This window comes from Suricata suricatta, chromosome 1 (genome assembly GCF_006229205.1).
Source record: "Suricata suricatta isolate VVHF042 chromosome 1, meerkat_22Aug2017_6uvM2_HiC, whole genome shotgun sequence".
Classification (NCBI taxonomy): Eukaryota; Metazoa; Chordata; class Mammalia; order Carnivora; family Herpestidae; genus Suricata; species Suricata suricatta.
Genome location: NC_043700.1, coordinates 173,461,155 through 173,475,208, shown reverse-complemented (window position 1 = coordinate 173,475,208; position 14,054 = coordinate 173,461,155). Strand labels below are relative to the sequence as shown.

The following is a 14,054-nucleotide window of genomic DNA, read 5'->3' as shown; positions in this document are numbered from 1 at the left end:
CTTGGGCAGGACATTTTTTTTTAAATGCTTATTTTTTTGGTGGGAGCGGGGAAAAGGCAGAGAGAGAGAGAGAGAGAGAGAGAGAGAGAGAGAATTCCAAGCAGACTCTGCATGGTTAATGGCATAGCCCAGCACAGGGCTCTATCTCACAAACTGCGAGACCAGGCAGGTGAGACCTGAGGTGAAATCAAAGAGGCAGATGCTCAACTGACTGAGCCACCCAGGTGCCCCAGGGCACAGTCCGTGTCAGATGTTCAGATAAGACGGTGACAAAGATTAGATTGGCAAAGTAGAGGTTAAGGTTGTTGATGATCTTGACAAAAAGCAGTTGTCTGCAGTGGTGAAAGTGAAAGTCTCATTGGAGTGAGTTAAAGAGGAAGTGAAGGTGGTAAATACTGTTGACTTTCAAACTAGACTTTGAAAAGAGGAAGTAGAAGAAAAGCTTAAAAGGTGTGGATAGGTAGGGTCTGGCAGCATGGGTCCCCTGATATAAAATATAGCTACTCCTTCTGAAATATCTGATATATTCTTGATACTTGCAGTCTAAAACTTGGACTAGAAATGGATTTTCTTATGGGCCTCTTTTGGTCTTACTCTGTGTATTATAATTAAGTATATCATTTCCCAAATACAGATGCTGTATTAAATCCCATTTTGGTATGTTAATGAAATGAGCTAATGCAACTCTCAACACTGAGAATTCTGTCAGAAAATTGTACTCCACTTCTCCCCTTTCCAAAATCTTACTGGCTATTACAGATTACCCCTACTGCACAGCATTTCTTTCTTTGACACACTGAAACCCTTGTCACTGTGTTCACTTAGGAGCACTAGACATGTCTGTATTGTTGGGGAAATATATATGTTTTTAAAAGCATCATTGGAGAGATAGAGAAATGAATTTGAGGTGACAGAAACTAGGCACTGTCCATTCTGAGTTACTTTGCAAATCTTGAGAAAGGGATGCTCTCTAAATACCTGTAAATTCAGAGGATAGATGATTCTTGGTGCATGATCTAAACACCCCCAAAAGGCAAATTGTATTCATCAACTTAAGTAATATCTAAGAATACCAATGATTCTTCCCAACTACTGTTAGACTTACAAAGAGTAAGAATGTGGAGAGTTTTGTAGTCCTTTGTCTTCATGATGTCCTGGAGTTCTTGTTTGAGTTATTCACAACTTTTTGCCAAATGAGCCTTTCACATTAGGGAAAAAGAACAAATGTAACATCAGAGAGCCAATGAGTATGAAGTTTACTAAGGCATTTAGAGAATTGTCTAGGAGGATATGCCTTTATGAAATTACAAAAAGTTTTATTAAGTTATACGTAGTTATAGGTAATATCTTGTTATCAGTTCTAGGAAAAGCAATGTTTTTATGTGACTTAGGCTACTATAAGAAATGGTAGTTTTATGGTTTACAGTGCTATCTTTATTTTCTATATTTTTAATGGAAAATTTGAGTGATCTTTTTTCAGAAATGAATTTAATGTCAGTGTAAATATCCTTCATTTTTGTATATATTAATAGGAAGCAAGGAGCAGATCTCTCCAAAATACCAATGGATGCAATAGTTTTATTAGTAACATTTGTGTAGATTGAAAGCATCTATGAACTACAAATAGGTATGGTTGTTTGTCTTCTAGAATATAAGAATTGGTTCAATTTGCAAGTCAGTTTGGTTAGACAGGATTTAGACGTTATCAATTTTGGTTTGTCAACACTTCCATTAAAATAATGATTATTTACTAGAATAAGTTATATTGTTTTCATAGAATAACAAGCATAAGAAAGGGCAATTTATAATTTAAGAACTCTGAATTTAATTATTTGGTAATAGCTTGTTGGTTTGTCTCCCAACAGTATCACTGAAAGAAGCAGAATTACTTTCTTCCCCTTTGGCACAGCTGAGGCCTAGGGAGGAAAAAGAAGTTAGAATAGGAAAGGATTTCCGGATCTGGGAACTAAGTCGTTTGCAAGAGTACAAATAAATACAGCTGGGAAATACTGAGTAGAAAGTTAGAAAATCAAAAAAAAATTTGAAGCAGTTTATTTCAACTCCAGCCCATAAAAGTAGAGCGGTAATAAAGTTGAAATGTTCAGAAATTTAAACAATGCATTTACCGTATTCCTAAAAAGACTACTAAAATTTCAGATTATTCCTGAAATTGGTTTTCCTTTAAAGTAGTTTCAGGGGCACCGGGTGGCTCAGTCAGTTAAGGGACCAATTTCGACGCAGGACATGATCTCACGGTTGGTGAGTTCAAGCCCCACATCCGGCTCTGTATTGACAGCTCAAGAGCCTGGAGCCTACTTCAGATTCTGTGTCTCTTTCTCTCTCTGTCCCTCCCCTGCTCGTACTCTGTCTCAATCTCTCAGAAATAAATAAATGTTAAAAATTAAAGAAAAAGAAAGAATTTAAGGTAGTTTTTCAAAAGGGATTATAAATATTTTGTAGTAGTGTTTTTTGTTTTTTGTTTTTTGCTGGATTAACCTCCTAAATTCGTTGTAGAAGCTTTCTAATCCAGATTCAGATGATTAACTGACTGAGCCACTCAGGTGCCCCTTGTTGAATTCCCTCTTAAATCACATTTTCTTAACCTGAGCTTTCGTATAGTCTTGGTAGTAATTTATTGACTCTGATGTTTTACATTTATTTTATCCACAGCTCAATAGTAATTACTATGAAGTTAGTTATATTAGCTGAAATAAAAGAATCCCAAGTTGCCTATAGAGAAAATTTTTGAAGAAACCTTCAAATTCCAAGAGAAGAAAAATTGATTATGTTTAATAATTTTAATAGAAAATTAAATATTTGTAAAGCTGTCATTTAAAGATAGAATTTTTGCTGTTAAACGTATTCTTTGGAAAGCAGCATCTATTCTGTTTTATGAAACTTATTCATACTCTTGAAAATGTTTGTTGCTTTATCTAGAAATGCCACTAAAAGGAGTGAATGAAGGTGACATTTTCCTGGCAGCCTTGGTTGATAGAATCACTTTGTTATCTATTTAGTCACCCAACAAGCATTAATTGAATTTAAGATCTATCTGCCATTCTACATTTATTTAGTGCCTGCTATATTTTTGATGTTGTACACTATGTTGGGAATATAGAAATGAGTATTAAGAAATATTGTCTGCCCTCAAAAAACTTACCTTCATTTGATGTGAAATGCTCATTTCTTTCCCAGTTTGGTGTTTAAAAAGTAAATGAATGAATGAGTGAATGAATGAAAGGAGGTGGCTGGCTGAGGGCTGAGGGTGCCATGAAGAAATGGATAAGCAGAGAGGCAGCCACTCAGCCCCTGAGGTGCTCTCTTTAATGTCACAACAGTGAGGTAGTCAGGAAAACTTGAGTTTACTAAACTTTTAGTTTTTTTTATGGTTCTTTGAGTCTACTGGATTAGTTGACTCAAGAAAGTACATTTCTTGAATTTCCTTAATTACAAAAGCTTTCTGATCCACTGTTATTTATTTTACTGTGATGATAATTATAATTGTAGAGTACTTTTACCATGGCCAACAGTCATTTCTACATACATTCTGTTACTCTTCAGAACAGTCATACAATTTTTGGACTCTGTTTCTCCAATTTTTATTTTTAAGATATGTCTCTATTCCTCATCATCTTCATGACATTAAGGGTTGATACTACACTCTGTTTAAATGATAAGGTTGCCATTTACAATAGAAAAGTAATAAAGCTTTCTCTTTGAGTCTGTAGTACCGCTCTTGGGAAGAGAAATACCCTGCTAATTTTTTAATTCTGAATGTTCCGACTTTTACCAACATTTAAACAAAGTGCTTAAAAATTACATGTAATTCTTACGTGGTCAAAGGTAAGGAGCTCCTGAGAGAAAGTGTGTGTATTCATTCCTCTTTGGTACAGCTACTAATATCTGGACTTCCCAAGTTCAGGGTGTTGGCTTTGCGGTGTCCAAATACAGCATTCTGCAGGAATTTAGTCCATGCTATAGAGACATGCCCCGCTGGACGGTGGGCAGGCGAGCGCACATTCTGGCACTGTTCTAAAGATCAGCCTGTCTGCACCAGGGGCCGGCAGCTGAGCGCCCAGCCTCGCTCTGAAGTCACACCACACCGTCTGGACACCAACTGAGGGAAGATGAAATATGGACGGCTTTAAACTTTTTCATCTTTTATATTCTACAAAGTAATTTCAGATGTTTCCGTTATATTTAGTTGGAAGTTGCTTTTCATGAGCTGTATTGTTCCTGAGGTTGACTGCATTTTCCTAAGTTCTGTCTCTCACTGTAAGGAGAGCTTCAAAGGCTTTAGTTACTTGGAATTCTCAGTGAAAGTGAATTTAGAAAAGTGGTGAATACTGTATTGTAGAATATCGAATTTCATATAAACATGCCAATAATTCAGGTTTTATTAACCCACAAATGGTTTTTAGCTTCTTTGTCAGAGGTGCCTCAAAATGCAGAATTTCTTTCAATAACCCTTTTATGTGGCCAACTTGACTTTTGTTAACAGTGTTTATTCTTTCTCCTCTCTGACCTTTTTACCAAACCTTTTGGTATTTATCAAGATATTTTCATGCGTTGATAGAAAGTAGTGAGTATGTATTGGATGCACTGTATTTAACTCTATGTTACTGTATTATGATATCAGAAGGTGACTTTTCTAAAATACATTACTTTGCCAAAAGAAACTGTTGTGCCAGTTGCTTTCTTAACATTAAGAACATTACAAGAGGTTTCTCCCCTTGCCCCCCCGCCCGCCATAAATTTAGGATGTAGCAGGAAAGCGTAGGAAAGCTACTAAGACATGAACTACAGAATAAATGTGTGTGTCTTATACCCAAGTTTTGACATGGCTGAGGGTGACTTTGGCCATATTTTGAAAGTTTTCCATCATGCAGAGGAGGGAGAAGAGGAGGGGGACAATGGTCAGGAGCTGGGGCCTTGAAGTCCACACGTCCTGTCTCCACTACTTGTGTGAATTTAAACTCTGAGCCTCAGCTTCGTGACCTGTGGACCATGATTATACTATTCCTTTTAAAACCTATCTCAGGGGCACCTGGGTGGCTCAGTCGGTTAAGCATCCGGCTTCGATTCAGGTCATGATCTCACGGTTCATGGGTTCAAGCCCTGCGTTGGGCTCTGTGCTGACAACTAGCTCAGAACCTGGATCCTGCTTCAGATTCTATGTCTCCCTCTCTCTCTGACCCTCCCCGGTTCACGCTGTCTCTCTCCGTCTCTCAAAAATAAATAAAAATAAAATAATAAAATAAAAAAACCTATTTCAGAGAGTTGTTGAAAGCATTTCATGAAGTAATTCATGTAAAGCATTTAGCATAGTTACTGAAAGTTCCAGGTGCTTCCAGAATGTTAGCTGCTGCTGTTCTTAACGTGTCTTTGTATGCGCTAATGCCTTATAATTTGATAGCAGTTTTTTCTCACAGTATTTAGGTAATTTTACAAATCGTCTTTGAAGGCTTTTAGGACAGCATGTAGTTACATTAAATATAACAGATGAAAACTTATATGGTGGTACCTCCCTAAGCTGTTTTGTATTTTTAGGCCTGTAACTTAATACAAGTATATGGCTAAGTACACTGGGTGCATTGGTTTTATAAGATAACCTTTTACAGGTAAAAAGAGCAAGTAAATGTGTGTATTTTAATCTTTAGAAGTGTATCTTTCACACTGGTTTGCGGCTGTCATGTGTGCTTACGTGAGGGGGCTGGAAGCACACACGTTCTCATCTTGTCCTGTCCAGCATGCAGCTTGGGGCCTCTGGTCTGTCATAGGTGTCTGCAGTTTGGGTTTGTGTCCAGGAGCGTCCTGTGCTGCTTTGAAATTGGGTACCAATGAAAACGGTATTTTTAGTCTTTCACGAAACCGTAGGCGTGGCACAGCACGTAGACGCACTTCAAAACAAAACAAAACAGGTTCGGGTCTCACCTTGAGGGAAGAAAACCGTCAGGTATACACACAGCTATTACTTAAATGGCAACTTTATTCTGGACCGCAGAGTTCCTGCCTTGTGGACGCTTACAGCATAGTGGGGACATAAGATACAGTGAAGCAGATAGAAAATGAGGCGGCACGTACGGTGTGCCATTTGGTAGAAACAGTGAGTGCTGTAGAGATTCAGGGGAGGGAGGGATCCCTTTCAGCTGCACTGTTTCTTCCGCTTATAACCAGTTTGTACGCGAGGATGCACCTGTGCTTGATTCATGTGTTTCTTTTAGAAGGCTGCTTCAGCGGGCCGGCCACAGGAGCGCTGGCTTCTCCTTCTGTTGTTGGCTATTTCTAGCCCTTTCCATCTCTTCCTTCTCTCCATTACTACAAATCCTTCTGCTGTCTAAAAGCTTTCTCCCCTTAGGCCCAGTTATCATTTTCCATCTTTTTCAAATGCTGATTCAAAATAATTACATATTGGAGGGACTGACACTTGCAAGGAGGAAGGGGAAGAGAAGGAGGCTGTTTTGGTGCAGAATCAGGAACCTTGTTCCCTATTAAAATAGCCCTGTTGAGAGCAGCAAAGGGGAAGGATAATGAAAAGGAGAATCCTTATCTTCCCTCTGTTCCTGTGAAAATCCATAAACCTGTGCCCCCACACATCCCACGTCCCCACACCCACGCATCTCCTGCAGATTTGCTTCTCCTCCCCATCCTGTCCCCACTCTTTCCTGTTCACCATCGCCTGCTTTGCTCCAGAGCCCTGCTCTGAATCCCCTGGCTCTTGGAAATCTTGTCATTTAGGCTTCTTCAAGTCCTAGGAGTCACCCCAGGATGAAGAACTGGAATAAGTGCCTTTGAGCCATTGTGTTACTACTTCCAGCCCTCAGTAGACCACAGTGCGTACTAGATGTCTCTAGTGGAATCCTGAATCCGCGAATGCGATTTCCTAGGGCAGATTGCTCATAAATAATGTTTAACTCTTGTATTACTATTAGTACTGCATCCAGAAGGTTTGTTCCTAAGAGAAAATTTATTTTAAGTTTTAAACAGCTATTTTTCAAAAATTTCTTTGGATGTTTATTTATTTATTTTGAGAGAAAGAGAGAGATGGAGGGAGGGGCAGAGAACCCCAAGCAGGGTTCTCCGCATTGTCAGCACAGAACCTAAAGCTGAACTCACGCTCACCGTGAAATCATAACCTAAGTGGAGATCAGGAGTCTGATGTGTAACTGACTGAGCCACCCAGGCTCCTTTAAGCTAATCTAAATCAGGAGACACCTATTGGCAGTGAACTTGGATTCTGCAGATGAGAGTTCAGATTCTGGCTCTTCCAGTTAATAGACAGGTGTGATCACATGTGTAATTACTTGGCCTATTTTGGTCAAGGTCCTCTGGGTAGACTAGAGAGAACAGTTATCTCTCAAATGTGATTATGAGGAGTTACATGTGGATACAGGTGAAAGTATAATAAAATGTAAATCCTGTATCAAAGATGTGTGGCATTGTGGTGTTAGCAATCCTGTATTAGGTGAAAAAACAGGTTCCTGGAACTCATCACCCGGGAGTAAGACAGGCATGAGCGACTGTGTGAGAGTATGTGACAGATCCTGTGGCAAATCAGTGTCCGTGTGATCCGGAGCACAGAGAAGAGCACCTATAACCTGGGAATTGATGGATAGGGAAAACTTGGTGGAGGAGGGACTTCTCTGAGAAAGGCTAAGGAAGAACGTGCCCCGCAAAGAGAGAAGGGAAGGCCATCCCAGGTGGAAGGAGGGGCATGGGGGGGATGTGGTACTTTCAGAAGGCTGCAGAAATGGCTGCAAGTGTGACCAGGACATAAACTGCCCTGGTAGTTAGTAATTATGGGGCAGTTTACTGGGAGCATTTACCTAACTCTAAAAAGGCAGTATCACTGCCCAGTGGTTAACAGCTGCAGAAAGAAACTTGGCCTGAAAGCTGGTTTGATCATTTACTAATCTGCTAGGTCTAATTAAGAACTTCACCTTCACAGACTTTTAAGTTCAGTGTGGTGATCAAAGTACCTACTTCAAACGGTTGTTGCAATGAGTCTTTGAAATAATGTTTGCAAATCTGGTATTTAATACGCATGTAACAAACATTAGCAGCAGTTTTTGTTGCTTTCCTGAAAGTTCTTAGAGGTACTTTTCCCGTGTCAGTATTTTATAATCTACTTTGTAGACCAGCAGTTTAGCAATATTTTGAACACCAACTTCTGTTTGTTATAATAGAACCAGAATTTGAATGAATTAAAAAAAATTTTTAACGTTTATTTTTGAGAGAAGACAGAGACAGATCATGAGCCAGGAAGGAGCAGAGAGGAGGGAGACACAGAATCCAAAACAGGCTCCAGGCTCCAAGCTGTCCGCACAGAGCCCGATGCGGCCTCGAACCCATGAACCGTAAGATCATGACCTAAGCCAAAGTCTGACCCTTAACCTACTAAGCCACCCAGGTGCCCCAAATTAGAATGAATATTAAGAGATGGTTTAGCCTGATTTTATCATTCTACTTGTTAAGAAACAGTCACATTTAATAACCTGGCTATAGTAAGTAAATCAGAGATAACAGCTGGGACCAGAATCCGGTCTCTTCCTATTCTGGAGGTCTTTCTCCTGGCCTTGGAGTAAATGTCAAAAATCTCTCAATGACACAATTTCTAGCAAAAACCACATAAGGTAACAGCCTTGAAATTGGAATTTCGAGCTTTGCAGATCCGGAAATTTAGTTTTTAAAGAAATGCGCTCTCCTCTGGCAGCCCTCTGGCGGAGGTGCTATTTAGCAATAGCACATGTGAGAGAGCATTGAGAAGCAGGTGACAAGGAACCAGATTATTCTTAAATGTGTAACTCTTTTGCCACCAGGAATTTCTTATACAGATCATTTCCTATTTCTTTTTATTTGGGTCTCTTCACTAAAATGAGAAAATGGATTTTCAGAATACCTGTCAATTAAGCATGTTCTATTTCTTTATTCAAGAAGATCCAACAGATAATTTGTTGAGCATCTTTTATGTACCAAATGCTAGGAAGAGAATGATGAGCAAGAAACCTGTGCTTTAGTGAAATAAACAGATGTTGAAATTATAAACATACAAATAAATAATTATAATTAGTTAATGTGTGCCTAAAAAGTGCTGAATGATTTATGATGAATAGCACTGTTCAGAAAGGGTACCTTGAGGAATTAAAGTTTTAACTGAGATTGGAAGTCTTGGTAAAGTAAATAGACAAAGATGAGTCGGTGATGGAGAATAGAGTCTCAATATTGAGGGAACAGCAGGTGCAAAGACCCTGAGGAGGGACACAGTATGACCTTTCCTAAGAATTGAAAGACAACTAGTATATTTGGAGCAGAGAAAGCTAATATAAAATACAAATCCTGGTCATGAGAAGTGAAGGTATTTACTAGGCATCACGAAAGAAACGAAAAAGCACAAGAAGAAGTGAGCCTCCTCCCAGTGTAAACTGTGTGCTCTTCGTTAGAATTTTGTTGTTTTAAAGATTCAGTGTAAAGGAAATTACTTTAAAACCACTGTAATATTCTCTTTACAGCGTACAGTAACATTAGGATTTGGGCACTTTAAATTTGTATTCTTTTTTTATTAGATTTTTCTTCCTTTCTCTCCTGGCTCATTGGGAATTGAAGGAATATTTTGATATGCTGGTGTTGAGATCAGGGACTTCTGTTGTTGATCAGTTGAGCAGCCATAGAATAATGACAGAGAATCTCCTGTTTCCTTGGCTGAGATTTTTGTGTGGGCGTGCGAGGTGCAGCTGCGTGTTGGTTTCTTGGCAATCAAGACAAGCAGTTCTCAGTGCAGTTCATGCTGAATGGGAAGCAACTGAAGAGAAAAAGGGTTACTTTGAATATATTAAATTCAGTGGAAAGCACCGGGGACCTGAACCTTTAGCTGGTATTCCATGTTATTTGGCTAAATGGATACAGCAGCCTCAGGCCTGTGTCCAAGCTTATGGCAGGAACACATGAAGGAGGGAACAATTTTAAAATAGTCCAAGTCTTGTCTCAGTATAAAATTATCAATTACCATATGTAATTTTTAAATGAATTTTTGCTACTTTCTTGTGACTTACTGCAGTTCTTTTTCTAAAGAACACTTAGTGAAAAAGGCAGATTGTGAAAATTTAGCTTTGCTTGTAGCAGTGAACTTCTAATTTTCTGTAGTTTATCAGGAAGATATTTCTCAGATTTATGCATATACAGATGGAGATGGATTCCCAGATTTGCGCTTTTTTAAAAAAAATTTTAAATGTTTATTTATTTTTGAGAGGAAAAAATGAGAATGGGCAGGGGAGGGGCATAGAGAGAGAAGGAGACACAGAATTCGAAGCAGGCTCCAGGTTCTGAGCTGTCAGCACAGAGCCTGATGCGGGGCTCGAACCCATGAGCTATGAGATCATGACCAAGCCCAAGTCAGATGCTTAACCAATTGAGCCATCCAGACACCCCTCCCAGATCTGCTTTTATTGCTCACTCATGTTCTTCACGCACCTTTGACCTTTCTGTGGTCTATAAGCACTTTGTGTTCCCAGACCCTCAAATTAAATGCAGACAGTATGGAACTCTTAATTTTTTGAGAATACTTGCATTCTTCCCTTTGGATACTCTCATCATTGGTCATCATATTCTTCAAGCAGAAACATCTTGAATTGCTTCCAGTCTTTAACTGCTCATTTATATCTCTTCTGCTATTTAATATTACTGCTCTCAGAATAGCATAGAGTCAGGTCCTACAGTCACTTGGCCTGACTTCAAATCCTGTCCTGCTACCAACTGTCTTGGTTCCATTAACCTTTTAGTTTCTCATCTCCAAAAATTAAAATGATTATGTTAGTGTGTCATAAGTTTTGTGTGTTTTTAAGTAAGGCTTAAATGAAAAAATGTGGATATAAAGGGTTTAATCCAAAATAAGTGTTTAGCAGAAAAGATATTAGCTATAATTTTCTTTATGATTTAGGGCCAGTCTCCCGGAGTCCATTAATAGCTGTGTTCACTTTCCTGGGTGATCTTATTCAGTCTCTAAAGACCATCTGAATGCTGAAGACTCAATTTTTATATCTCTGTTTCTAACCTCACTCTTCCCTAAGCTCCAAACTTGTATATCTGACTGCTGCTGTATGTCTGCACTTAAATATCTAATACACACTTCAAATAGAACATGTCTAAAAACAGAACTTTTGATCTCTTGTCATCTGCCCTGCTGCCCTCCCCAGTTTGTTTCTCCCATTCTTTCCTATTGCAGGTAATGGTGCCATCCTCTCTCCTTTTTTTTTTTTTTTTACATTCCTGTGGCTGCCAGTCCCCATCTATTTCATGAACGTATCTAACAGCATTATCCCCACAATATAGCCTAAATCTCTGACCACTTTTGCCGTATCCTATACTGACACCATAGTCCAAGGCGTGATACAACCTCTCATTTGGACCACAGTATAAAGGAATGTTCTCCTTACTGCTCTGGGTTTTCAGTCTTCTCTCCCACAATCTAGAATCCATTATCCACATTAAAAGAGTAAACATAGATTTAAAAACATTGGTTATTTACCCCCCCTTACCGAAATTAGAAAAATATCAAGAATTTTTTAAAGTCTTCTCTGACCTTGCCTCTCTGCTTTCTTTCTTTCTCTCAAACACAGCTAGTTTATTCCTTTTGTAAGTCCTTTATACTGCTAGCTTTTCCATCTGTTTTGAGATATTTTTCTCCCAGATGATCACAGTGTTGGCCTCTTGCAAAGTTTTAGGTCTTACTTAGTTCAGATAATAGCTCCTCAGAGGCTGATCCTGACATCTTTCTTTCTTAATCTGATCACTGTCTGAAATTTGCCTCACTTTTCTTCCTCCTCTTGTAAGTTACCCCTCTCTTATGAGGGCAAGGACTTTCTGCATTTGCTCAGTACCATATTTCATTCCATTAAATGGAAACTGATAATACAAGGTTTACAGTATTCTAAGTATGGATGACTAAATGAAAGAAAGAAAGAGTGAATAGATACATGTCTTGTAAGTTTTTCTGCAACCAGGGAAATGCTAGATTATTTCATCCTGTATGAAATTTGCATAGATGCTTATTTTAGAATTAACCACGCTAATATTGTATTCTTTTTCCTTTCATGTTTTCTCTGTTACAGATTATAAATTCTTAAGTATAGGAGGTATGTCTCTGCCTTTTTCAGCTTCTCATAGGATGCCAGATATCATTTAAGTACTTAATGTTAATTGAACTGAATTGAAAATTCAATCTAACATCTGCTGAAGTTACAGTAATTTTACATACATGTGTACATATGTATATGTATAAATATATAAATTATGTAAATTTTGAAAGCAGATATTATCTAATTAAAATATGCGTTCCCCTTTTGTCTCTTGCAGTTCATAATTGGACCCTTGAGGACACGCTTCAGTGGTTGATAGAATTTGTTGAACTACCCCAATATGAGAAAAATTTTAGAGATAATAATGTTAAAGGAACAACGCTTCCCAGGTGAATCTTTATTATTCAAATGTGTTTTTTTTTTTTTCACTCAAGGAGAAATATATACTAGATGTTACTTTTTGTGCCTCTGTGGCTAAGGGGGGGTCAAAGGAAATATTATATCCATTCTTTAATTTTTTAAGGTGTGCATTTGTAAGTTTTAATAATTTTCATTTGTCTAAATAATCAAGCTCTTATTAAAATTTAGTCTCAAAGAAAGTAATTTTGGAAACTAGAAGGTAGGCCAACTACATCTTTTTTAGATAACATCAAAAACCCAACCTCTGACCATGTAGTAAATATAGCAAAACCATATTCATTTGATATGAATCCACCTTTATGAAAAACCCATTGAATGAATTAATGTACAGATCCTTCTTAATTGTATTCTTTTAATAACAATAACCACTTAATATTAGTGGCCAGAAGTTAAACCTCAAAAAAAGTTTAATAAATAAAATATAAATAATAGCCATTTTTAAAGTTTATTTATTTAAACTGAGAGAGAGAGAATATCAAGCAGGCCCCAGTGCTCTCAGCATGGAGCCCAGTGTGGACCTTGAACTCAAGAACCATGAGATCATGATCTGAGCCAAAATCAAAAGTTGGATGCTTAATGGACCGAGCCACCCATGTGCCCCTAACAGCAGCCATTTAAAAATGTATATAACATTAAGGTACTCTGTATTATCTCATTTAAGCTTCATGGTTAAAATTCAGTGTGTATTGTTATCCCCTTTTTGCAGATAGGGAAGTCAAATATTTTGCCCAGTTCAGCATTTGAGCCTAGGTAGATCTGATACCAAAGTCTAGGGATGCCAGTTTGTCCCTTAGATGTCTGGAATTATTTGTTACTCGTTTTCTAAATTTTATTTTCTAAATCTCCATTAGTTAAATTAAAAATCGTTAAAGATTAAAATGTCAAAATTTACAGTGATTCTACCAGAACTTGCTTCCATTCCTCTCTCAAATGTTTCTTGTGTCAAAAAGGACTCTAATCCCTTATTATTACCTCATTATATGTGATGAAATATGCATATTGTATTTCTGATCAATTTGCTTACATAGTCTATTTAAATCAGTGGCTGTTGTTTCTTGGACTTTGGATTGAGTTGAAAATTTTCATGGCTGTATTGAGGAAATAATGGGAATAAGAGTCAGTTCAACAAGTCTATCGAGTATCTGGTCTGTTCATGGTGCAGCTAGATGGGAGAAAGAAGACAAAAATAAGATAGGGTTTTTGCTAGTAAATAGGTTTTTAAGCTAAAACAGGATAGTAGAGTATTAACATGGGATTACAGTGGGGTTTTTTTTTTTTGAGTTTGTATTTTTTCCCCCTTGAGTTGTATATTACCCTAGTTATGAGGAACTCATAGTAATTTTTGTATGTTGTGTTTGGGGAAGTTTCTTTGTATAACAACAGCCAGAAATGAAATAGGTTGTTCAGTGTGTTGGCAATAAATGTTATAGCCACTTTTTTTTTCCTTTTGATTAAGTAAAGGTTACCAGAGATAGCTCAGATTGTAGGAGAATTGTTGAAATAACATTACACTTAGTCAAGATCAGTTTTTTAAAATAGTGAGTATGTTACTAGAAATGACAA

General features: G+C 37.8%; 1 protein-coding gene across 4 annotated transcripts in view; it reads left to right on the top strand.

Moving 5' to 3' along the window:
* STIM2 (stromal interaction molecule 2) overlaps positions 1-14,054 on the top strand; it is a 141,678-nt gene that overhangs the window by 101,555 nt on the left and 26,069 nt on the right. For all 4 annotated transcript variants that reach the window (XM_029947716.1, XM_029947733.1, XM_029947725.1 and 1 more), the window contains exon 4: positions 12,349-12,460. In XM_029947716.1, the coding sequence (XP_029803576.1) occupies positions 12,349-12,460 (112 nt within the window). The remainder of the gene's footprint in view (positions 1-12,348; positions 12,461-14,054) is intronic.